The 23,674-nt window shown below is 35.6% G+C and overlaps 1 protein-coding gene across 5 annotated transcripts in view; it reads left to right on the plus strand.

Moving 5' to 3' along the window:
* Window positions 1-21,599, plus strand: part of IL6ST (interleukin 6 cytokine family signal transducer) — a 55,410-nt gene extending 33,811 nt beyond the window's left edge. For all 5 annotated transcript variants that reach the window (XM_086700739.1, XM_086700744.1, XM_025924090.2 and 2 more), the window contains 11 exons: window positions 236-390; window positions 2,117-2,276; window positions 5,279-5,361; window positions 6,014-6,224; window positions 6,759-6,941; window positions 9,270-9,371; window positions 9,554-9,700; window positions 10,013-10,153; window positions 12,995-13,091; window positions 16,782-16,863; window positions 17,515-21,599. In XM_086700739.1, the coding sequence (XP_086556865.1) occupies window positions 236-390; window positions 2,117-2,276; window positions 5,279-5,361; window positions 6,014-6,224; window positions 6,759-6,941; window positions 9,270-9,371; window positions 9,554-9,700; window positions 10,013-10,153; window positions 12,995-13,091; window positions 16,782-16,863; window positions 17,515-18,252 (2,099 nt within the window). In that variant the 3' untranslated portion in view covers window positions 18,253-21,599. The remainder of the gene's footprint in view (window positions 1-235; window positions 391-2,116; window positions 2,277-5,278; window positions 5,362-6,013; window positions 6,225-6,758; window positions 6,942-9,269; window positions 9,372-9,553; window positions 9,701-10,012; window positions 10,154-12,994; window positions 13,092-16,781; window positions 16,864-17,514) is intronic.
* The last annotated feature ends 2,075 nt before the right edge of the window (window positions 21,600-23,674 follow it).

Raw genomic sequence — 23,674 nt, forward strand, 5'->3', positions numbered from 1 at the left:
TCTTTTGATATTGGAACCTGAAAAAATTAACAAGCATAATAAATTGACAAAGAAAACTAAAATTTCTTCAGAAACGTTATCTTTTCATTATAATAGTATGACATAAGTACTGTTTTCAGAAAAATTAGTTCATATGGTATGAGTAAATCAATATAGTGAAATATAAGAAGTATATTTTGAGTCTGTATAAGAAGTTGTAAAAATGATAAAAATTCGGATTTATTTTATTCTTCAGTGAAGCCCAATCCACCACATAATTTATCAGTCAGCAACTCAGAGGAACTGTCTAGTATCTTAAAATTGACATGGATCAACTCAAGTATTCAGAGTTTTATAAGACTGAAATATAACATTCAATATAGGACCAGAGATGCCTCAACCTGGAGCCAGGTAACTTGCAAGTTACTGTTTATGCAGATAGTCTTAGAACCCTCTAACCTAAAAGTCTCAATATACTAAGGTTGTGAATATATGTAATATTTTGTTTCACACCTCTTCTTGATCTGTATTTCATGCAAGGGCAAACAGGAAGACATTCGGATAGAAAATATAGTCTTGCTGAGTACAGTAGCCCTTAAATGAAGTATGGAAGGGATGTAGGGTGGCAAGAAATAGTATTTTTGGTGGGAGGTGAAAGGAACACAAAAAAGAAGAATTAAGTGGGGGAGTATATGAAGAGATTATATAGCAAAGGTAGAGAGCAGGGTTTAACTAAATCTGGAGGCCAATTTCATCCTGCCATCTGTTCTTATAAACAAAGCCACACTCATTTTTTTTAATATTGTCTTTGGCTACTTTGTGCCACAGTGGACGAGTTGAGTTGGAACAGAGAGTATCTGGCCCACAACCTAAAATATTTACTATCTAGTCCTTTTTAGAAAGCTTGTCAACCTCTTAGTAGAGGAAGGAATATTGGGGAACTTCTAAGCCTGAAAAGGAAAAGAATAGTGTACCCAGAGATGATGCTATCACCAAAAGAAGTACTTAGAACTTTTTAAAAGGATGTCTGTCACCATAGCTTTGTGTTCCCCATAATATTCTTTGTTGTAATTTCATTTATCACTAACAGTATGCTTTTGCTTTCTCTTATTGCAGTAATGAGTTCATAAGGGATTTGAGCCCATGACCTTACTACTTCTGCTCTCCATTCCACTTAAAGGGCTCAAAATAAAACCAGAAAAAGCAACAAACAAAAATGGATTAATGCTTTATGTTGTACAGAGAGGATACATACCTAAACTTCAAAATATTTTTAATAACATAGAATCTTAATTCACTGATAGAAAAAAAGGCCCCTATTTTTGTATTCAATATTGGAATCCCATAGTAGTAGAAAGAATCATTTATCTTTATTCTCTCGTTTCCTGAAAACCAAGTTTATATGCAATGATAGTTTTTATTTTTCTTGATTGGGCTTCATTTTGCCTATCCAGAGTTACACTCTGTTCTTCTCTACCCTACTCTTTGTCTTGGAATGCTGACCTGTATGAATTTCATCTGTGGGTTCACATTGTCTCTGGTTTCCTAGTGAATGTGATTAATGGGAGGAGGGGGAAGAGGGCCTAGCACAAGAGAGGAGAGAAGTGAAGTGAGCATATTTATTTTCCCTGCTTCCTCCCTGGAGCTGCTGTCTCTCAGCCTAAGGTCACTGGTCCTGTCAAGTTAACCCTGTCTCACCCTCCTCTCCCAGTTTCTGCTACTTCCCCTCGTCCCTTTGGGGCTAGGGGTGGTAACAGTGACAAGCCCCAGAGTACTGACCACTGCCTAAGTTTTCCCTACACTCTACCCATATTTCCTTTAGTAAACCCTTCATGAATTAAAGTCTAATTGGAATACGCCATCTCTTTCCTGCTGAGACCCTATGTGTTACAGGCTTCATGGAAGGAAGATATAAAAATCAAGAAAAGGAAGGACGGATTAATAATAGATAGTTCCATACTTCCCAAATCTGTTAACTTACTGACTCTGACTGCTTTTTGACTTGCATTTATTTCTTTCCAGCGTTTGTTTGTTAGTTCTCTTTTATTAAATCAGTTTCTAAGATCTTAATGGAATTTAGGACACTTATAATAAATTCCATGGGGTTTTTTTGTTGGTTGGTTTGCTTTGATTTCAGATTCCTCCTGAAGATACAGCATCCAGTAGAACTTCTTTCACTGTCCAGGATCTTAAGCCTTTCACAGAATATGTGTTTAGGATTCGTTGTATGAAGGAAGATGGTAAAGGATTCTGGAGTGACTGGAGTGAAGAAGCCAGTGGGATCACATATGAAGACAGTAAGTAATTAAGATCCATGAAGAAGTAAAGGTTTGGAATTATGGCTATGACTTGTGTCAGGTCTTAATAGTATAAACCTCATTGCTTCTTACTTTGTGATCATTCTGTTCAAACTTATATTTTACACTTTTATTTTTAAGGACATAAAGATATAAAATGTGCATTATTGATTGTATAACTCTATTTGATTACTAATGAAAGAAGATTACCATGGAATTTTTTTTAGATACCTTGAGAAAACCATTGACATAACAGTTAAATCCAAAACATTTTATTTAAAAAGGAATGTTTCACAGTATCCCTAACTAGAAAATCATCCTGAGTCAATAACGTTAACAAAATATACCGTAGACTCTCACTATCAGAAATATATTTGTACTATATTTTTATTCATTTTTTTCCCTACCATCACTTAATAAACCCCTAGAAAAGGATCCTAAAGTTTAGGTTGGTTAGTTTATTATCATTTTCCCTTTTTCCTCTCCATGATCATATAGGGCATATAGTGCACAATCCAAAAGTTATAAAGGGGTGTATGTTATAAGGTAAGATCCCCTCCCCAAAACACCTAACATTACTTATTTATTGTATAGCAATCAAGAAGTAGTCCTGTGGCATAGAGATTTTTCTTTCTGAACATTTTTCATTCTAGTTTCACCCTTTAGATGTCAATAGCAACAACTATGGCTTTAAAACCTTCTGTACCACCTATATCCCTTCACTTCCAGCTCTACTAGCAGTTTATTTTTTTTTTTTTATTTTATTTTTTTTCAACGTTTATTTATTTTTGGGACAGAGAGAGACAGAGCATGAACGGGGGAGGGGCAGAGAGAGAGGAAGACACAGAATCGGAAGCAGGCTCCAGGCTCTGAGCCATCAGCCCAGAGCCTGACGCGGGGCTCGAACTCATGGACCGCAAGATCGTGACCTGGCTGAAGTCGGACGCTTAACCGACTGCGCCACCCAGGCGCCCCTCTACTAGCAGTTTAGATAGGTGAAGTGACAATCTCAAAAGGCAGAATAGTAAACTACCCCTCTCCACTAAGAATTTTCTCTTATTCTCATAAATGACATGAAAGAAAGCAATCCTGCTGTTGCTGAATTGGGTCCTGAGTTGGGTCCTCAACCAGATTCCTCTGTCTTGGCTGGGAATTCTTTTTTTTTTTTTTTTTTTTTAATTTAAGTTTATTTATTTATTTAGAGAGAGACCGAGACAGCGCAAGTAGGGGAGAGGCAGAGAGAGAATCCCAAGCAGACTCCACACTGTCAGCACAGAGCCCAATGTGGGGCCCGAACTCACAAAACCGTGAGATCATTACCTGAGCCGAAACCGAGAGTCAGATACTTAACCAACTGAGCCACCCAGGTGCCCCCAGGAATTCTTAAACTGGCATCATAGAGGTCTTGAAAACTGGTTGGGTCAGTTTGGGGGGCAGGGGTTGCTGAACTACTTTAAAATGTGGACAAAATATTGTAGTTAGTGCCTGTATGCATTTTCTGGGGAGATGGTACATAACCTTTGTCAAATCAAACAGACACCCAGAAAATTATGAGCCATTTAGATAAGCATTTCTTCAACTTAATGAATGATGCCTCCAGGTTCTTTTCATGTTAGGAAATCTTTCTGGCCTATAACATTTTTTTTATAATTTCTTGTATACTGATGCGTGTGTATCTATTTGAACCCCTTATACTGGCAGTCTTTTCCCCAGCCTCCCTTGTCTGTCTTTCCTCTTTGTTTTGTCCTCTGTAATTACCTCTTTATAATGAGCACATCACAGTTTTGCTGTTACTCAGATCCTTTTTTGAAAAATCAGTTGATCCTATAGGAATTTTGAAAACCTAATTACTGGCATTTGATATTTGGTTTTATAAGTTTATTTATTTATTTTGAGGTAGAGCACACACATGCACATATAAGCAGGGGAGAGGTAGTGAGAGAGGGAGGGAGAGAATCCCTAGCAGCCTCCGTACTGTCAGCACAGAGCCAGACGTTGGACTTGATCTCATGAACCCTTGAGATCATGACCTGAGCCGAAATCAAGAATCAGGTGCTCAAACGACTGAGCCACCCACGCGCCCTGATCCTGTAAAGTGCTTTTTCATTTTTCACATGTTTGGTGATTATCACAACAGTACTATGAATTCATTTTTATTATACCCTGTTAACAGTCATCCCACCGTAAGATAATAAACTTAGCCCATATTTATTCAATTTATTATTTTTTGTATTCTCATATATACATTTAGGGTTTTTTTTTTCTTAATGTGTATTTATTTTTGAGAGAGAGAGAGAGAGGGAGAGAATGTGATTGGTGGGGGGAGGGTGCAGAGAGGGAGACAAAGAATCCAAAGACTTGTGCTGTCTATGAAAAGCCCAGCATGAGGCTTAAACCCATGACCTGAGTCGAAGTCAGAGTCTCAACCGACTGAGGCACCCAGGTGCCCCACATTTAGGGGTTTTAAGTGTATATTTAAATACGGTTTTTCGGTTTAATTTTTAGCAGCAAGAAATGGTGATGCATTTTTGGTATACCTTAGGATATATTTGTAGCTTTACAATTTTAACATAAAAAACGCATTCTAATCTATATCATCAAGCTATCTTTCTCTATAAAGGAAGACCCAGGCATGGTGTGCTGCAATGGGAAAAATGCTAGTTTAGGGGTTCCTGGGTGGAGCTGTCGGTTGAGCTTCTGACTCTTGATTTCAGCTCAGGTCGTGATCTCACGGTTCATGGGTTCAAGCCCTGCATCCGGCTCCATGCTAACCACACAGGACCTGCTTGGGATTTTCTCTCCCACTCTCTCTGCCCCTCCCCCATTCTCCCTTTGTCTCTCTTCTCTCTCTCAAAATACATAAACATGTAAAAAAAGATACATCATGTGATTGAATGGCAAGAATAAGAACAAAGTAAGAGAATAAGAGAATAATTTCCAGGATTATATTTTACTGCTATGATAAAAACTTTTATTTTAAAAAGTTTATATCATTTCTTTAGGACCATCCAAGGCACCAAGTTTCTGGTATAAGATAGAGCCATCCCATACTCATGGCTATAGATCTGTGCAACTCATATGGAAGGTAAAGAAAAAAAATGCATGTTTATATTCTTTTATTGCTTACATAGTACATTTTTATGGCATTATGAGTGTGGTTTTTTTAACTTACATTTTTATTCATCTTAATATCAGCAAAGCGTTTAATAGAAACAGAGTTTTATATATACTACATAAAAGGATCATGAACTGCAGTTCACAGATACTTCACAGTTCTATGAAAGTTTGTAAGAAGGATCCTGTCTGTCCTTGAACTTTCCTGAGTGCCTCATAGAAAATAGTTAATAAAGGTTTTGGGTAATCAAACTGTATGCCAATAATAGGAATTATACAATGACTGTCAAGTCCATAAGTGTTAAGGTGTACCATACTAAGAAATGGTAGAGAGAAAAGTACTCCAGCATAAGATGATTTAGGGCCAGATAGTCACAGTGCACAATAGTTTACAGAACTAAAAGCTAACAGAATGGTGCTACTTTACTTTCCCTGTTAGTCAAAGTCATGTGTTTACTCTTCATTCACTATATAGTAGTTATACTTAAGGTTGTGAGTTGAAAGTGAGGTTGCCAGTGCCTTTCAGTTAAACATGGAGGTTTGACGTAACAGCAGAATTTGTGAACATGAAAAAAAATGATTAAAGATTTGTTAAATACATTTTTAAAATTATTTTATTATAGACATTGCCTCCTTTTGAAGCCAATGGAAAAATTTTGGATTATGAAGTGACTCTCATAAGATGGAAATCACGTTTACAGAATTATACAGTGAATGACACAAAATGGACAGTAAACCTCACGAATGATCGTTACATAGCAACTCTGACAGCAAGAAATCTGGTTGGCAAATCAGATGCAGCTGTTTTAACTATCCCTGCCTATAACTTTCAAGGTTTGTATCTATGAGATGGGAAAAGTGGTTCATAATACATATACATAATACATATTCTAATACCTGATACATAATTATTCTGAGACTGCCTCTTCAGTATCGATTATAATAGTTTTAGAAATCAGTCAGCAATGAAATAATTCATTCCATTATCATGTGGCTCACTTAAACTTTGAAGTAATCTACTTATTTATTTACTCATTTTCTAATTATCTCGTTTTCTTAAATATTATTTAAATCTTTGGGAGCCATATATGAATATGACTTAAATATATTGTTTATGGCTTTCAAAGAAGAAAATATTTCCATTTACATACACAAAACATTTGAAGAATTTGGGGAAAGGAAGAATTTTAGTTTCAAAATAAATTTACTATCTATTTGTAAATTATAATAAAGTGTTTTTGTTAAGGGAAATACATATTAATATTATATACTACAAAAACTGATAGCAAGTTTGGAAATGTAAAACATCAAAATTTGAAATTTTTTAATGTTCATTTATCACACCAGTTTTCAAATTTTGTTTTAAAGCTACTCGCCCAGTCACGGATCTTAAAGCATTTCCCAAAGATAATATGCTTTGGGTAGAATGGACTGCTCCAAATGAATCTGTAAACAAGTATATACTTGAGTGGTGTGTATTATCAGATAAATCGCCGTGCATCCCAGACTGGCAACAAGAAGATGGCACTGTACACCGCACCTTTCTAAGAGGTATTCCTAGCTAGAAAAAACTTAAGTTGAAATCCTTTGTGTAACTCTTCAGATTTTTCTTTTACGTATTTTTGTCTGTTTTACAGATATTGTGGTCTATTGAAGAGTTTCAGTTTATGATAGTTAAAAGTTACATATAGTTTTCTCGATGTGTGACTCTCATCAAGTCACATTTAATCTCACTGAATGAACTACAGGATCTGTTTATGGACAAAGCAGAGTTAATAGTATCTTCTGTTTATGGTTCAGTGTTTTGATCATCAAAGGAGCACTAACAAAACTGTAAAGTAGACAAATCTAAGATAATCTGATCGCTGCTGGTAATTAGTTGAATGGTTCTTTACCTGATTTAACTTCCTCATCCTTCAGTGAGAAGATATTTTCCTATAGCATATGAATGACTTGTTAACCTCTTAAAGTTGTTGAATAGGGGAAGCAGAACTAGAATTCAGATTTCCTTACATCTTTTAACTGGAAGTTCTAATGATACCGTAGAGCTCCAAAGTGGTAGATTGCTCTGCATTTTAAGGTACAACTTTTTATGTGGCTTTGAAGAGAACACCTTTAAAGACAAAACACTCAGCTTTTATGTGTTTTATTTAGTAAAGAAGGATAACCGTTAGAATTCAATTATGAATAATATGATTGCTGAAAGAAAAGCTCCAAGCAAAGACATATCTGCCATAAAATTTTGTGAGCTTTATTTATGAAATAGGCTGTTTGGCCCTCATTAACCTATCATTTAAAAAAACAATAGGGGCACTTGGGTGGCTCACTCAGTTAAATGTCTGACTCATGGTTTCAGCTCAGGTCATGATCTCACTGCTTCCTGAGTTTGAGCCCTGCATTGGGCTCTGTGCTGACAATGCAGAGCCTGCTTGGAATTCTTTCTCTCCCTCTCTATGCCCCTCCCACCTCACGCTGTTTTCTTTCTCTCTCAAAAATACATAAATAAACTTAAAAAAAAAAGTTTTAATAAATTTGGTTGTCTAGTCTACTAGCCTTATCAAATTAAAAGAAAGGTGGAGCTAGAGAGAAGACACGTTGGTAGTAAGTGGACAATAGAAATGTTTTTAATAAAGCCTCGCATAATCTCTAGAGACCTTCAGGTTGCACAGGTAGATCCAGTGGCTCAGTAGTCCTGATAACATCACTGTATTACAACAGAGTCTAAAAATTCTTTATCTTCTTGATAATATTGAGTCATCAAGAAAAAGTAAAATTATTCTGTTTAAGAAAGCAAAGGAGCTGTCGTATATAACTTTGCGAATTAAGTTAAGGAAATAAAAGTTCTTGTTGAAAGTATAAACTTTGGTATAACAAATACCTTATTTTCTGTTGTGGGCAGATAAAGTGGCTGTATAAAAAAGATTTAATATGGAGAGATTATAAATAAAAGAGGTATTCAAGATGGCTTTTTAATATTACTTTCTTAGCCTAAATGTCCATCAACTGATGAATAGATAAAGAAATTGTGGTTTATATACACAATGGAGTACTATGTGGCAATGAGAAAGAATGAAATATGGCCCTTTGTAGCAACGTGGATGGAACTGGAGAGTGTGATGCTAAGTGGAATAAGCCATACAGAAAAAGACAGATACCATATGTTTTCACTCTTATGTGGATCCTGAGAAACTTAACAGAAACCCATGGGGGAGGGGAAGGAAAAAAAAAAAAAAAAAGAGGTTAGAGTGGGAGAGAGAGCCAAAGCATAAGAGACTGTTAAAAACTGAGAACAAACTGAGGGTTGATGGGGGGTGGGAGCAAGGGGAGGGTAGGTGATGGGTATCGAAGAGGGCATCTTTTGGGATGAGCACTGAGTGTTGTATGGAAACCAATTTGACAATAAATTTCATATAGTAAATAAAAAAAAATAATACTACTTTCTGGGGGAAATGGCACTAATTCTTTTTTTCCCTGGTTTGACAAACCAGGGCCATTAATGCTTTCCCTGGCTCTTATAAATGGGTCATTAGGCAGTTCTCAGAGAATTAGTTAAGATGTACAATGTCAAACTATAAGACCAATGATAATTTGAGATCAGAGTTTTATAAGTCCTGAATATAAATATAATAAGTACTTTTACTAACAATATATTTTTTAATCTACTGTATTGGCAATAAAAGTAAGCTTTTACTTTAATGAAAAGCTTTATTCAATTAAGCTTGAATCCAGTACACAAAAGGCAATGCTTGCTTAAAAAGCTGTAGTTTTAAAAGAAAAGAAAGTTCAATAGTCATGAAATTTATAATGTAAAGTTAATAATGGAATGTAGACTTTTTTGTTATGTGGGGAAAAATGCTTACTCTCCCATTATTTCTTTAGGGAACCTAGCAGAGAGCAAATGTTATTTGATAACAGTTACTCCAGTATATACTGATGGACCAGGAAGCCCTGAGTCTATAAAGGCATACCTTAAACAAGCTCGTAAGTCCAAATTCATTTTCTTTGAAATATGTTGAGTTTTGTATTAACAAAGACATTTTTTTCTTTTTAAAATAAGGGTATGTTTCATAATGTTCAAATAATATAATTAAATTTTAGTAAATCCTAATGACTTACTAAATCATAGTAATTTTTAGTTATCAAATACTTTTATTCTGTTTTAGCACCTTCCAAAGGACCTACTGTTCGGACGAAAAAAGTGGGGAAAAATGAAGCTGTCTTAGAGTGGGACCAACTTCCTGTTGATGTTCAGAACGGATTTATCCGAAATTATACTATATTTTATAGAACCATCATTGGAAATGAAACTGGTAATAAATTCTATCAGTTATTAAGAATCATTGGTTTTTTTCTTAAGCTTTTAAATGTTGTCTCACCTTTTTATGTTATACATCTTAAGTGTAGTATATTCTCAGAAAAGAGACACCTGAGAATATGCCTATTAAAAAAATACTGTGGAAAAAAAAAATACTGTGTTGTGCTTATAGAAGAATATTCTGGCAGAGATAAGAAAATTATTTTCTGGAAAATATGTTCCTTTTTAATACTTTTGCAGTGTCAAAAGCCAAATCAAGCAGAAACATTGAGTAGTTAAATAAAGCAGACTTATTGATTTCTTCCAGCTGTGAATGTGGATTCCTCCCACACAGAATATACACTGTCCTCTTTGACCAGTGACACCTTGTACATGGTACGAATGGCAGCATACACAGACGAAGGTGGAAAGGATGGCCCAGAATTCACTTTTACTACACCAAAGTTTGGTAAGAAATAATGACATTTGCTCTTTTCTGCTTTTTTTTAATCAGACTAAATATGGACTTAGTTAATAAGCTAAAATTTTGTTAAAAGTGCATCTTTGGATCCATAGAAATGAATTGTTGGTATTGTATTGTTTATCTGATTTGGATTGTTTCTTTAAACTATCAAAACTCAGCTCTGTTATTAACTGCTTCTGACTGATTTCATCTGTACTCTATAAATGCCAAAAGAATTTGTGTATCTTTCTAAATGGGTTCATCTTTTCACTGGCAAAAGTCAAATGTGGTCTCTTACCTTCTTGTCTTACTCCTTCTTTTGTAGGCAGGTTATTGGAAAGACTAGTTCACCTTCTCAAGCTCCACTTCCCTTCCTCCAGCTTAGTCTTTAACCCACTGAAATCAGGCTTCCAACCCACCAATCCACTGAAACCTCCCTAATGTCACTCAGGGAAGGCCTTTTAGTTATCATATCCAGTACATGCTTTTTAGTCTCCTTATTTTTATACTTCTCAGCATTTGACTCGGCTTCTCCATCCTTGAAACTGCCTTTTCCATTGGTTCTTCTCACGTGTGTGTGTGTGTGTGTATAATAACAACACTCTCCTGAGTCTTCTCCCTTTCTCATACTTCCTTCTTGATCTCTTTTTCTTTTTTCACTTTTTTAAAAAATGGTTTGTATTTTCCATATCACTCTTCTCAGCCCTGTATTTTATCTGCCTATTTAAACTCTCTGTCCGTGACTTCAGTCATCCTCTTTCCCAAATACATTTCTCTTTGTTCCCTGCCACAGCCATCCAACTCTTTGCCAAACCCACAAATTTAGATAAGGATGTGATAAATTTTTTGTTTTCATGAGTCTTTTTTGCTTACATGAGCCAAGTGTAAAATCCTATTGATCATGCCTTCTAATTACTGCTTTTGCATGCCCTTTTGTAATCTCTTTCTTTGGTCATATGCTTCTCATTATTTTCTCCATCTTTTCCCAGTGTGTAGCTCTACATTAAGTCCTCACTTTTTCTAGTTCCTCTAACCTCCCTAAAGCATTCTTAAGCTGCATTCTTTCTTGTTCTTCCTACATTTTGAATCATAATAGAAATTACCTTATTTTATCATTTATTTGTAACCCCCACCCCCAGGTACCAACACAGTGAATGCTAAATAGTAAGCTATATTCCTTGTTATTCAATGATGGGTGAATGAGAAAATGAATGAGTGACTACCTAAAATAGATAATAAAAGATCCTGAACTTTGCTGTGATTGCCAAAAATGAATATAGTTTTTAGAATAAGATTTTGTGGTGACATGTTAGTAAAATAAATATCTAACAAGTAATACTTGAAATTGATCTTTAGAAAAAAATAAACCTTTAAAATATTCAACTAATGAAAGTGATATTCGTTATAAGAGTAGATTGTGTACTATATAGGCCTTTAGACTATACAGTACAGAGCAGAAGAAAAACCACTCCTAATCCCTCATCCAGAATAATCTCTTAACATATTTGTATATCCTTCTATTTTCTATACATAGATTTTTCCCCCCAAATTAGATCATACTTGTTAGGATTACTTAATTATCTGCTTTTTTCACTGATCTGTTTATTGTTTTATGGACATATTATGGCTTCTTCATATGGCATGGGCCTTGTTCCCAAAGGACTTTATTTGAAGAAATACAACATAAGTAAAGTAATTAAATGGAAAGGCATTTGGGCCATGTAGACAGTAAATAGAGTAGGAATTTAAAGATAATTTATAGGGGGGAATTTCATCTTCATAGATTATATAGAGGAGTCAGTACTTGAGTCCCCAAAAGTTAGGATGTGGATAAAAAGGAAGAAGAAGGCATCTTAGGACAGATAAGCAAAGGCCCAAGACTTGAAAACATAGTAAGTTTGGCAACAGTAATAACAGGGTCTGCCTGAATTTGATTTGGCACCTATATGAAAACCTCAGTGTTCAAGAGTGAATATTTGCCAGCCTCCAGTTTATTTCCGAACATTGATCTGATTTACTGATTTCTATTAGGCTTTGTAGAATATAAAGTTACTTATAAAGGGATATATGTGGTGCAAAGATTAGACTGAGTAAATAGTATATGACTGCAGTATTACTTTTATAAATTTTTCCCATAAAAGACTATTTCTACTTATAAGGAGGCTGGAGGAGTTAAGTAGAGACAGCCATAAGGTAAATCATTAAAAAATATCTCCAATATAAACTGTCCAATTAGTGATTCATTTGCTCAAGTAAGCCCTCTTTTAAATGCAGGTTGGGAATTATCTAGAAATCTTAGGCTTGTTGATTTTAGGTGATAATATTCCTATTTCTGCCACTCCTTGTACTTAAGATTCTTACAAATTCTTAGCTGTATACCAGATATGCTATCTTTTTGAAAATCTATTAAAAATTTTGCTTGAACCTTTTATTTTTATTCCTTATACAGGATTCCATATTTCCACTTGTGCCCAGCACTCACAGATCGCAAAGATAAGCATTTGTTAAGATTCTGCTGGGTGCAAATCATAAATGTAATAAATGGTTAGGTTTGAAATTTCTAACTTATTGGATAGATTGTCCAGAAAACTGAACTAGTCATTTTATTCCCCTAACCAACATAGAGTTTATCCTTTCTCTGTGGCCAGGTTACTGTGTCAGGTATAAGCAGCTAGGATATGATTTACCAAGGGGCGCAGGGGTGGCAGAAAACAATCTTTAAGTTTGAAAAGGCTATAAAAACGGGATGGTATTTCATCTTTTCAACAGCCATTTGGTTGGGAAGTTTCATTATTTCTCTTAGCACATGAGTTGACATTTATTTTACTTCTTACCCCTGATTTTTAGCTCAAGGAGAAATTGAAGCCATAGTTGTTCCTGTTTGCCTAGCATTTCTATTGACAACCCTTTTGGGAGTATTGTTCTGCTTTAATAAGCGAGACCTGTAAGTACCCATATTTGTGTTTTTGCAGTTCTTCCCTCCAGGTTTATTGAGCTATAATTTACATGCAGTGAAATTCATTCATTTTAAGTGTATGGTTTGATGAATTTTAATAGCTGCATATGGATATATAACTACCACCACAATCAAGTTAGATACTATTTCTCTTGCCCTAAAAAGTTTCCATGGGGCGCCTGGGTGGCGCAGTCGGTTAAGCGTCCGACTTCAGCCAGGTCACGATCTCGCGGTCCGTGAGTTCGAGCCCCGCGTCAGGCTCTGGGCTGATGGCTCAGAGCCTGGAGCCTGTTTCCAATTCTGTGTCTCCCTCTCTCTCTGCCCCTCCCCCGTTCATGCTCTGTGTCTCTCTGTCCCAAAAATAAATAAACGTTGAAAAAAAAAAAATTAAAAAAAAAAAAGTTTCCTCATTCTATTTTATCGTCTCTCCTCTCCCTCAACCCCTGGCCCCAAGGTAATCACTGATATGCTTTCTGTGACTGTAGTTTTGCCTTTTCTGAGATTTCATATAAATAGATAATATGTAGTCTTTTTATAGGATGTCTTTCATTTAGCATGTTTTTGAGACTCATCCATGTTGCATATACTAATATTTTTCTATCTATTGAATAGTAGTCTGCAGTGTAGATACATCAAAATTTGTTCATCTGTTATGGAAATTCAGGTTGTGTCTTTAATTTGGGGCTATTATGAATAATGTTGCCATGAACATTCATCTACAGATCTTTGTGTAGGTATATGTTATCATTTATCTTGTGTAAGTACATACCTAGTGTTGGTATTGCTGGGTAACCTAGGAAGCACATATATAACTTTATAAGAAACTGTTTTTCAAAGCAGGTGTACCATCATGTATTCTCCCCAGCACCGTGAGAGTTCCAGTTGTTACATGGCACTGTTACTTGGCACTGTCAGGGTTTTTATTTTAGCCCCTTGTTATCAGTGTGTAATTTTATCTCACTGTGGTTTTAATTTCTATTTCCCTAGTAAATAGTAATGGATCCTTCCATGTGCCATTTATCTATATTCTTTTGTGATGTTCTGAAATCTTTTGCCCGTTTTTAAATTGAATTGTTTGCTGTAATATTGAGCTGTAAGAGTTCTTTATATATTCTAGTGACAAAATTTTTGTCAAATATGTTGTGGAAAGTCTGGTCTTGTGGCTTTGGCTTCTCGTTTTCTTCACTGTGACTTTAGAAAATGCACGTTTTTAATTTTGATGAGGTGCATGTTATCAGTTTGTGATTCTTGCCTAAGTCATTGTCACAATTGTGTTCTCCTTTATTTTCCTCTGTAACTTAATCATTTTAGCTCTATGTCTATGATCTATTCAGAATTAATTTTTGTGCATGGTGTGAGGTCAGGGAATTTTTTTTTCCATAGATAACTAGTTGTTCGAGCATTATTTACTGAAAATACTTTTTTTCCCATTGTATTGCCTAGATATCTTTGTCAAAATCAATTGTCCATATAAGTCTGGATTTATTTGTGGACTCTCAATTCTGTTCTATATGTCTATTCGTGCCAGTACCACACAGTCTTGGTTTTTATAGCTCTGTAAGTTTTGAGAGCAGTTAGAATTCTTTTAATAAGTTGTTTTTCAAAATTATTTTGACTAGATTATTTGGTAAGCTGATATTATTTATATGAAAAGGAAAGTCTTTTTTAAAAAACTGAGTACAGTGCTAATTGAGATTTTATCGACTCAATAAAATTAGGGCAAAAAATACAATCTGAACATGAGTTCACAACATTTATGTCACATGGGTCAGTCCATGAACATGTTAATCTCTTTTGTTTTTAAGTTTATTTATTTATTTTGAGGGGGGAAGGGGCCGAAAGAGGGAGAGAGAGAATCTTAAGCAGGCTCCATCCTGTCAGCATGGAGCCCTGTGTAGGGCTCAAACTCACAACTCCGAGATCATGACCTGAGCTGAAATCAAAAGTCAGATGATGCTTAACCAGCTGAGCCATGCAGTCACCCTTGTTAATTTCTCTTTGTCTAGGTTTTCTTTTTCTTTTGCACTGTTATATGGTTTTCAGTGGGTAGGCCTTGTACTATGTTAAATTTATTCCTAAATGTTTTTTATACAACTGTAAATGGCATTTTTAGAAATTTTTATTTTCTAATTGTTCATTGCTAGAAATAGAAATGCAATTAATTTTGTTTTAATATAATGACCTTGTATACTAAGACCTTGGTAAGTTCATTTACTCTAGTACCTTTTTGGGTCCCTAAGCATTTTCCACATACATAGTCATACTGCTTAGTAAAGATGGTTATTCTGATGTTTATCCTTTCAGTTATTTTTCTTACTATACTGGTTAAGTATTAACTTTGCATTATTCCCAATTTTAAGGGAGAAAGCATTCAGTCTCTGACCATTGCATGTGATGTTGATTTTAAGTTGAGGAAGTTCTCTTATATTTTTTTCCTGAGAGTTTTTTGTCATGATTGGGTCAATTTTGTCAGATGCTTTTTTGTCATCTGTTGAGATGATCATACGATTTTTCTCTTTCCTACATGTATATGGTGAATTGTATTCATTGGTTTTTTTCCACATGTTAAACTGTCCTTGCATTTCTTAGACTGTCTGGATTCAGTATGTTAATTTTTGCATTTATGCTTCATGAGTGATATTGGTTCTTTTTGGTGGTGTGTTCATTTACTTTTGAAATCAAGGGGATACTGATTACCTCATAAAATGAACGGTCTCCTCAAATTAATGGGGACACCTTACCTTCTCTATTTTCTAGGAGAGTTTATATAGTATTCATAGTATTTCTGTTGAAGTGTTTGCTAGAATTCACAAAGCCAGTTTGAGCCTGAGATTTTCTTTGTGGGAAGAATGTTAATTTAAAAATTCAGTTTTTTGCAGTGCCTGGGTGGCTTAGTCAGTTAAGCTTCTGACTTTGGCTTAGGTCGTGATCTCAAGGCTCGTGGGTTCAAGCCCCTCCCTCATCGGGCTCTGTGCTGATAGCTGAGAGCCTGGAGACTGTTTCAGATTCTGTGGCTCCCTCTCTCTGCCCCTACCCTGCTCTCTCTCTCTCTCTCTCTCAAAAATAAACATTAAAAAAATTTTAACTCAATTTCTTTATGTAAAACAACTGAAATTTTTTTTAAGTCTCTTTCATGGAATTCATCCATTAGTTGGTCTTTTGTTTAGGTTGTTAACTTCATTATTTTTTACATTACACGTAGATTTTATAGTTGTTTGCACAGGAGAGTCAGTCTGTTAGGATCTTATTACTCCGTTTTGTTTTTGTATTTGAACTTACTCTCAAGATGACTCACTTCCTGTATACTTATACACACTTAGGGACCTCTAACTTTGGACTAGGAACTATACTGAGGTAAATATTCTTGTGAAAAAATCAAATTTATCATATTTTACCTGGTGGCTATGTGAAAATGTGTTATGTGGTTTTAGTTGGCAATTGAACGTATTTGCTTCTTTTGTTGTTGCGAGGGGGGTGTACTTTAAGGTTTTGTGACTTTATTCCACTTTCTGATTGGTTTCTATTGTAGAATTTTATTTCAGTTTTTTAAATTGAATGCTGATTACTAGCCTTAGTAGTTTTTCATTATGACTAGATTAAGCTCATGTTTGGAATTAGGGACTGTTCATTATTTATTACATGTGGTTCCACAGATACTTTATTTCTTTTTCTCTCCAGAATTAAAAAACATATCTGGCCTAATGTTCCAGATCCTTCAAAGAGTCATATCGCCCAGTGGTCACCTCATACACCTCCTAGGGTAAGATAAAGTGTTTCTGACTTGTTTATACATGGACATTTCAGGGTATTTTTATAGAGTTGAACCAAATGATAAGACCAAATTGAAAACTAAATGATAAAATATTATCATAGCATATTCTTATATTCCTTATTCTATTCAGTAAACATGAAAAATACTTCATTGAACTTGCAAATTGAAAACTTAATATGTAAATACTCCTATATGGTAAATGTTGTAAGGCAAGCATTTTGTATTGGATATTAAAATCAAATTTAACAGCCTACCAGTTTCATACTGTTGCAGTGATTTCTAGAAACCTAGACTAAATTCTTTGAACTTTCCATGTTTTCTACTTTTTAGTCAATCCTCAACTCTGTAGTCTAGTAATGAAATACTGTATATACACCAGTAGCTTATCAAAATTTAACAGTTGATTGGGAATTCTGAGGAAGTCCACTCTGATTCATACTTCTTAGAATCATTTCACAGTATCTGTAGTTGAGCTAGTTGACAGTGCTTAGTGATACAGATTATGTCCGCACCAAATTACTGAGAAGTTTCAGAGATGCATTTCTCTGTGGCTCTAACTAGAATTTGCCATATATATTTCATAGTTTCTAAATGAACCTATGCCATAGGTAATAATAGATTTTTTTCTTTCTTTCTTAGCATAATTTTAATTCAAAAGATCAGATTTACTCAGATGGCAATTTCACTGATGTAAGTGTCGTGGAGATAGAAGCAGCAAATGACAAAAAGCCTTTTCCAGAAGATCTGAAATCACTGGACTTATTCAAGAAGGAAAAAATCAGTACTGAAGGACACAGCAGTGGTATTGGAGGTTCATCGTGCATGTCCTCCTCTAGGCCAAGCATTTCTAGCAGTGATGAAAATGAGTCTGCCCAGAACACTTCAGGCACCGTCCAGTATTCCACAGTGGTGCACAGTGGCTACAGACACCAGGTTCCATCGGTCCAAGTCTTCTCAAGATCCGAGTCCACCCAGCCCTTGTTAGATTCTGAAGAGCGGCCAGAAGATCTACAGCTGGTAGATAACACAGATAGCAGTGTTGGCAATTTGCCCAGGCAACAGTATTTCAAACAAAACTGCAGTCAACGTGAAACCAGTCCAGATATTTCACATTTTGAAAGGTCAAAGCAAGTTTCGTCAGTCAATGAAGAAGATTTTGTTAGACTCAAACAGCAGATTTCAGATATTTCACAGTCCTGTGGATCTGGGCAAATGAAAATGTTTCAAGAAATTTCTGTAGCAGATGCTTTTGGTCTACATACTGAGGGACAGGTAGAGAGATTTGAAACAGTTGGGATGGAGGCTGCAGTTGATGAAGGAATGTCTAAAAGCTACTTACCGCAAACTGTCAGACGAGGTGGCTACATGCCTCAGTGAAAGACTGGTTCCTGTTAAAACTTCACCAGTACCTGTAAACTAAAGCTAACTTTAACTGTTATTTCAGAGAAAAATAATCTTCGCTCACTGAAGATGATCATTTGCCCTTAAGGACAACAGTAAACTGTCCTCCCACATGGGCTGTTTCCCTTCCAGAATATCTGGGATTCTTCTTTCAAGCACTACATAAACTGACTTCATCCTCTAAATAGCTGAATGATTTTGTGCTGTTTCAGGATGTTTGCACTGAAGAAAAACAGAAAGCTTGTCTGAAATTTATAAAGTAAAATTTTCTGTAGCTAGACAACAGATGGTCTTTAAATAATAAGCAGTGATGTATTTAGCACAGCTCTACTGATTTTAATGAGAATAGTCACCAAATAAAGTAGCTGAGATGGACTTAAGATAAAAAATTAGATGAGCAAGGTCTAGACCCTCTACTTTAGCTGACAGCGTAAGGAGAGTATTAGGTAGCAAAAACCCAGTTTTTGTTGTCTGACCAAAAGCAAAAAAAACAGTGGGTTGAATTACAATCTTGCCAACATGAAATATTAGACATTCTCTTCTGTTGGTGTAATGATGCCAGCTACTAGATAAATGGAATTCTAGAGTTTTAATTTTGCAGATTAAAAAATGTATTTTTGAACATTTATATCATAAGTAACTAAATTTTCAAAAATTTGCTTTATGTTGTTATTCACAATCTGTTTGAAGATCCATTTCACAAATTCAGCAGTTAAGAGTGCCCAGTTAAAAAACTAGCAATGAATGCCAAAGTAGCTTAACCATTTTAAAAATTCTTTGCCATTTATAGACTCACCATTTTTCTGTATGTATAAACATTGACCTTTTTGGTAAAACTTTAGAGAATTTGGTTGATGAAGCACTTTATACAATATATCTTCAACTTAAAATGTGTTTTAATATGCTTTGTTTTTAAGTAGGCCAAGATTGGAAGGTTTTTTTTTCTAGATGTTCGAAGCAAACTGAGAACACATGGGCACTACTTACCAAAATAAAACCCTATCCAAAAACGTACATATTGATGTTAGTTAATATCACAGGGAACACCCTGTTGTGGAGGCACTTAATGATGAGATAGTATTTTAACACCTGCTAGGTCTGAGGTAGGTGGAACTTAGTTCCACATTGTGATTTAAAGAGACTTTAAACCTCTTCCCACAAGTTCTCTTCTTCCCAGAGAGAAGTGAGCCAGGGCTCCAGAGTTTAGCACTAACCACACTTTCACATTTATGCCCTACCCTACCCACCACATTTGATAGGAGGCAAGGGCTAAAGACAGGGGCTAAGTGAAAATTTTTGATACGTCATTAGTAGTTGACTAGTGTTATCAAGTAGTTTTGCAGAAAGTATGTTACAGTTTTTTGTCATATTTAAGTCACAAAAACCAGGCCCACTTAAAATGGTTTATAGAGGTTATTCAAGAATAAAAGGCTAAAAGAAGTTGCTCTACATTTACAGTTGAAATCTAATTCTGCTCATTATATATGATTCTGTACATATTAGACTTCCTGTTAACAGTTTATACTTTGTAGTCTTCCTTGATGTGTTTCAGAGTTCTTTCATACACAGGGTCTTTGTGATACAGGGCAGGTGCAACATGAGATTGGTAGAAAGGATGAGAAGTAGATGAGGAAGACTGGGCACAGAGAAATCTACAGAGAAGTCACACTATAAGATAATGTCACCGCCACCATTTAAGTTGGTCAAAGCCTGATCCAAATCAGGATTAGATTTATCTTGCTAAGAATCTGTCAAGAAGTTTTTATCAGTTATATTTTTCATTTCCTCCAAGTAAGTAGTCATGTTATTGTCATCATGTTCAGCTATAACTTTCCTCATGATAAACAGCAGTGTTACAAAGAATTCGAGTGTGAAGTTTGTACATGGGGAGCACTTAGAATATGCAGACTCCTAATCTAAGGGGGAGGAGAATGAAGTCATTTAAGAAAGAACATTATATAAGCAACCCTATTGGTGGAAAACTTGTATAGAAAATGGTACCCTGAGTGAATGCCCCCCAGCTGCAAGAGCACTTTACACATACTAGATTGTTACTATACAGATAATCCAATCAGAAAATGTAGATTGGATTACCAGTATGTGATGTACATCTTTTGCCCAGATAAAGACAAGCATTCATGAAACTTGTTTCAAGTACAAAATTACCTTCCTGAGCCATGTCTTAGGATAATTTGTTTTGAGGCATGTAAATTGTATTTTAGGTAAGCAGAGAAGTGGATCTGGTTTATGTGAAAATTAGTCTATATATAAGCAGTGGATGGGTTACTCAGATGTTTAGTATCCCAAAATTTCCTTTAAAGTAACACTGGCACATCAGAAAAAAAGCCTCTCTGTAGACAAAACTAATAAACTGCTTCTGATGCGCTCATACAGGATTAAAAAATAAGCATATATGCCACATGTATTGTTATAATTTGACTATTAGTTACTGGTATGTTGGTACCCTACTTCAAGCCAGCAGTGATCAGTCATGGCACTCAAGAACATACTGTGTAAGTAGAAGCAGGGTAAAAAGCAAAACCATTCATATATTCTGTGTTCACATCTACCTAGCTGTTCATTTAATTGCAACTTTACACATGAAGTTACCTGGCCTTCCTAGCTTACTGTGAAGTTAAAGGTTAATGAAGTAGAAATATACTTGTAAAACATTAATTTATGAAAGCTCATCCTTAAAGTAGAACAGCTAAAATAGCTTTGTAAGTAGAAATCAAATTTTTAAAAATGGTTAGTTTCTATCCACATAGTTAACTAATTAAAATCATGACCAATGTAGAAGTAGAATAATCCTGTTGTACAATTCCCTAAAATATTTCTTTTAACTGGCACATATTGACCAAGCATAAATCAAGTGGAGGAGCTCTTCCTCCGTTCTGTTATATTCCACATCATTCTCCTATGTTTGGTTTAAGAACAAATTTTTAAACCATACACTTCTGTTGTTTTGTTGAAATGGGTCAAATGTCAATACAATAAGCTACATAAAAATTTTAAAGTTCAGTTGTTAAAAATTACTGGGATAGCTTTCTGTTGCAGGTCGTGTTCAATTCTACTGCCCAAGATTGCTTTAAAAAAAATTATTGCACTTTTCTATAAAAGGAGAGTATGGAGCCATAAAATGGCAAGCTATTTATGTTTAACCTAAAATTGGTCATGGTCGGGATGCCTGGCTGGCTCAGAAAAGCATGTGACTCTTGATCTTGGGGTTATAGGTTCAAGCAAGCCCTATGCTGAGAGAAGACATAACTAAAAAAAAAAAAAAAAAACTTTGAAATCCATGACAATGACCCAATTTATTATTTTTTTTTTAAATTTTTTTTTTCAACGTTTATTTATTTTTGGGACAGAGAGAGACAGAGCATGAACGGGGGAGGGGCAGAGAGAGAGGGAGACACAGAATCGGAAACAGGCTCCAGGCTCCGAGCCATCAGCCCAGAGCCCGACGCGGGGCTCGAACTCACGGACCGCGAGATCGTGACCTGGCTGAAGTCAGACGCTTAACCGACTGCGCCACCCAGGCGCCCCTGACCCAATTTATTTTTTTTTTTTTTTTTTTTTTTAAATTTTTTTTTTTCAACGTTTATTTATTTTTGGGACAGAGAGAGACAGAGCATGAACAGGGGAGGGGCAGAGAGAGAGGGAGACACAGAATCAGAAACAGGCTCCAGGCTCTGAGCCATCAGCCCAGAGCCCGACGCGGGGCTCGAACTCACAGACTGTGAGATCGTGACCTGGCTGAAGTCGGACGCTTAACCGACTGCGCCACCCAGGCGCCCCAATTTTTAAAAGAAGGTATAAAGTAGCAACTGGTCTTTGACAGCAGTTCCTTTTCAGAATATTTATAAACAGAATTCGGATGCAAGTCAGAACAACTTTCTAGAGTCAAATGTACGGTCTTTTGGATTAATCTTTTTTTTATGTGCTACTATTATGCAGTAGTGTGATATTATACTATACATTTCGTTAAAAAGAAAAAGAAGACCACCTGGGATGAGCTCTTGTGTTGTCCACTTGTTCCTAAATTTTTAAGAGCTTTTTGCCATCAGTAGCTCCTTCAGGTGGGCTAGTTTTAACTTCATTACCAAGTGCTTTAAAGTTAATGATGAAAATGCATTGAAGACCATGGAGAGAAATGTTCTACATCTTTTATCCCTTAAAAACCAGTTTTGTCTGAATGGTAACTACATGTTTCAAGTGGTGTAACATGAATACCAAAATGTGATGTCAGATGGTTACTTTAAAGGCAGTTATTTGAAAATCCTTTAGTCTTAACATGTTTATTGAATATACTCTAAATAAGTGTGCAATTTGCTAGTACTACAATACAGTGATTAGCATTAGGTATGTATCCTCTTTATATCTTAGCTATGTCCCTTTTACTTGTAAGTGCAATCCTCTCAAGTTCACTTGCTCTTTTACCCCTACGTAGTCTACCTTCGTGTAGAAGGCTTGTCTAGAGAGAGTAAGTATTTTTACCTCTACAGTGAATTGCATGTGCTAATTGTTACCATAGCTATCGGTCTTATGTTGACATAACTCTAAATGTTATTGTAAACGTTGCCTATGTATCCGCTCTAATCCTTTAAGTAAATTTAAGAAATAAATTCTTGTTTAAATTTTTTTTTCTGTGTATGATCACTATAATTGGATGTCATTACACATAATGTTTGAGATACCAGTATTTGTCACTATTGCTCTAGGGTCTTAGTGTAAACTAGATGCCTTCAGAGGGTTCTGTGGCTTTTTAAATGTTCATTTAGCATAATGGAATAGGTTTTAGAAGAAAATTGATACACTGTCTTGGTCTTAGTAACAAAGTATGGACTGAGAGATTGTAAATTTGGAAAACTGGTAAATGAATTTTCCAAGATGAGTTCTGGAATCCCAATATCCTGCCACCTCCCAGTGGTTGTTTTTTGTTTTGTTTTGTTTTCTATTAGGGTGCCAGGGACCAACCAAGTACAGAGGTAATGTGCCATCTAGTGGCCAGTCTGTAGCCACACTGCTGGAGTCTCCTTATTAACAATGAGGCCTGAAGCCAGCAGACATACATCACACTGCCATCCCAAGATTGCTGAGTAGTAGTATGTGAAACTAAGTGAACAGTTCCACTTGGAAGAAAATCTGGACAATTAGATTTGTACATCTTCACCCCTTAACTTCATCCTTTCATGTGTGTACTATAGGTTACAGAAATAATATCTTGGCTTTGAGCTAAGTGTTCCTTTGTTTAAAATCCTTCATTTGGCTCTACCAGGCTCAGCCTGACTTCTTTGTGGTACCTTTTGTCTTATCCTAATTTATATTAAGCATCCAACACATCCTGCTTCCAGAAAGAGTTACCTCAAAGCATTGTTTCCCTAGCCCAGGGGCAGAA

Source organism: Puma concolor, chromosome A1 (genome assembly GCF_028749965.1).
Source record: "Puma concolor isolate L17-30 chromosome A1, mPumCon1.1.hap2, whole genome shotgun sequence".
Taxonomy (NCBI): Eukaryota; Metazoa; Chordata; class Mammalia; order Carnivora; family Felidae; genus Puma; species Puma concolor.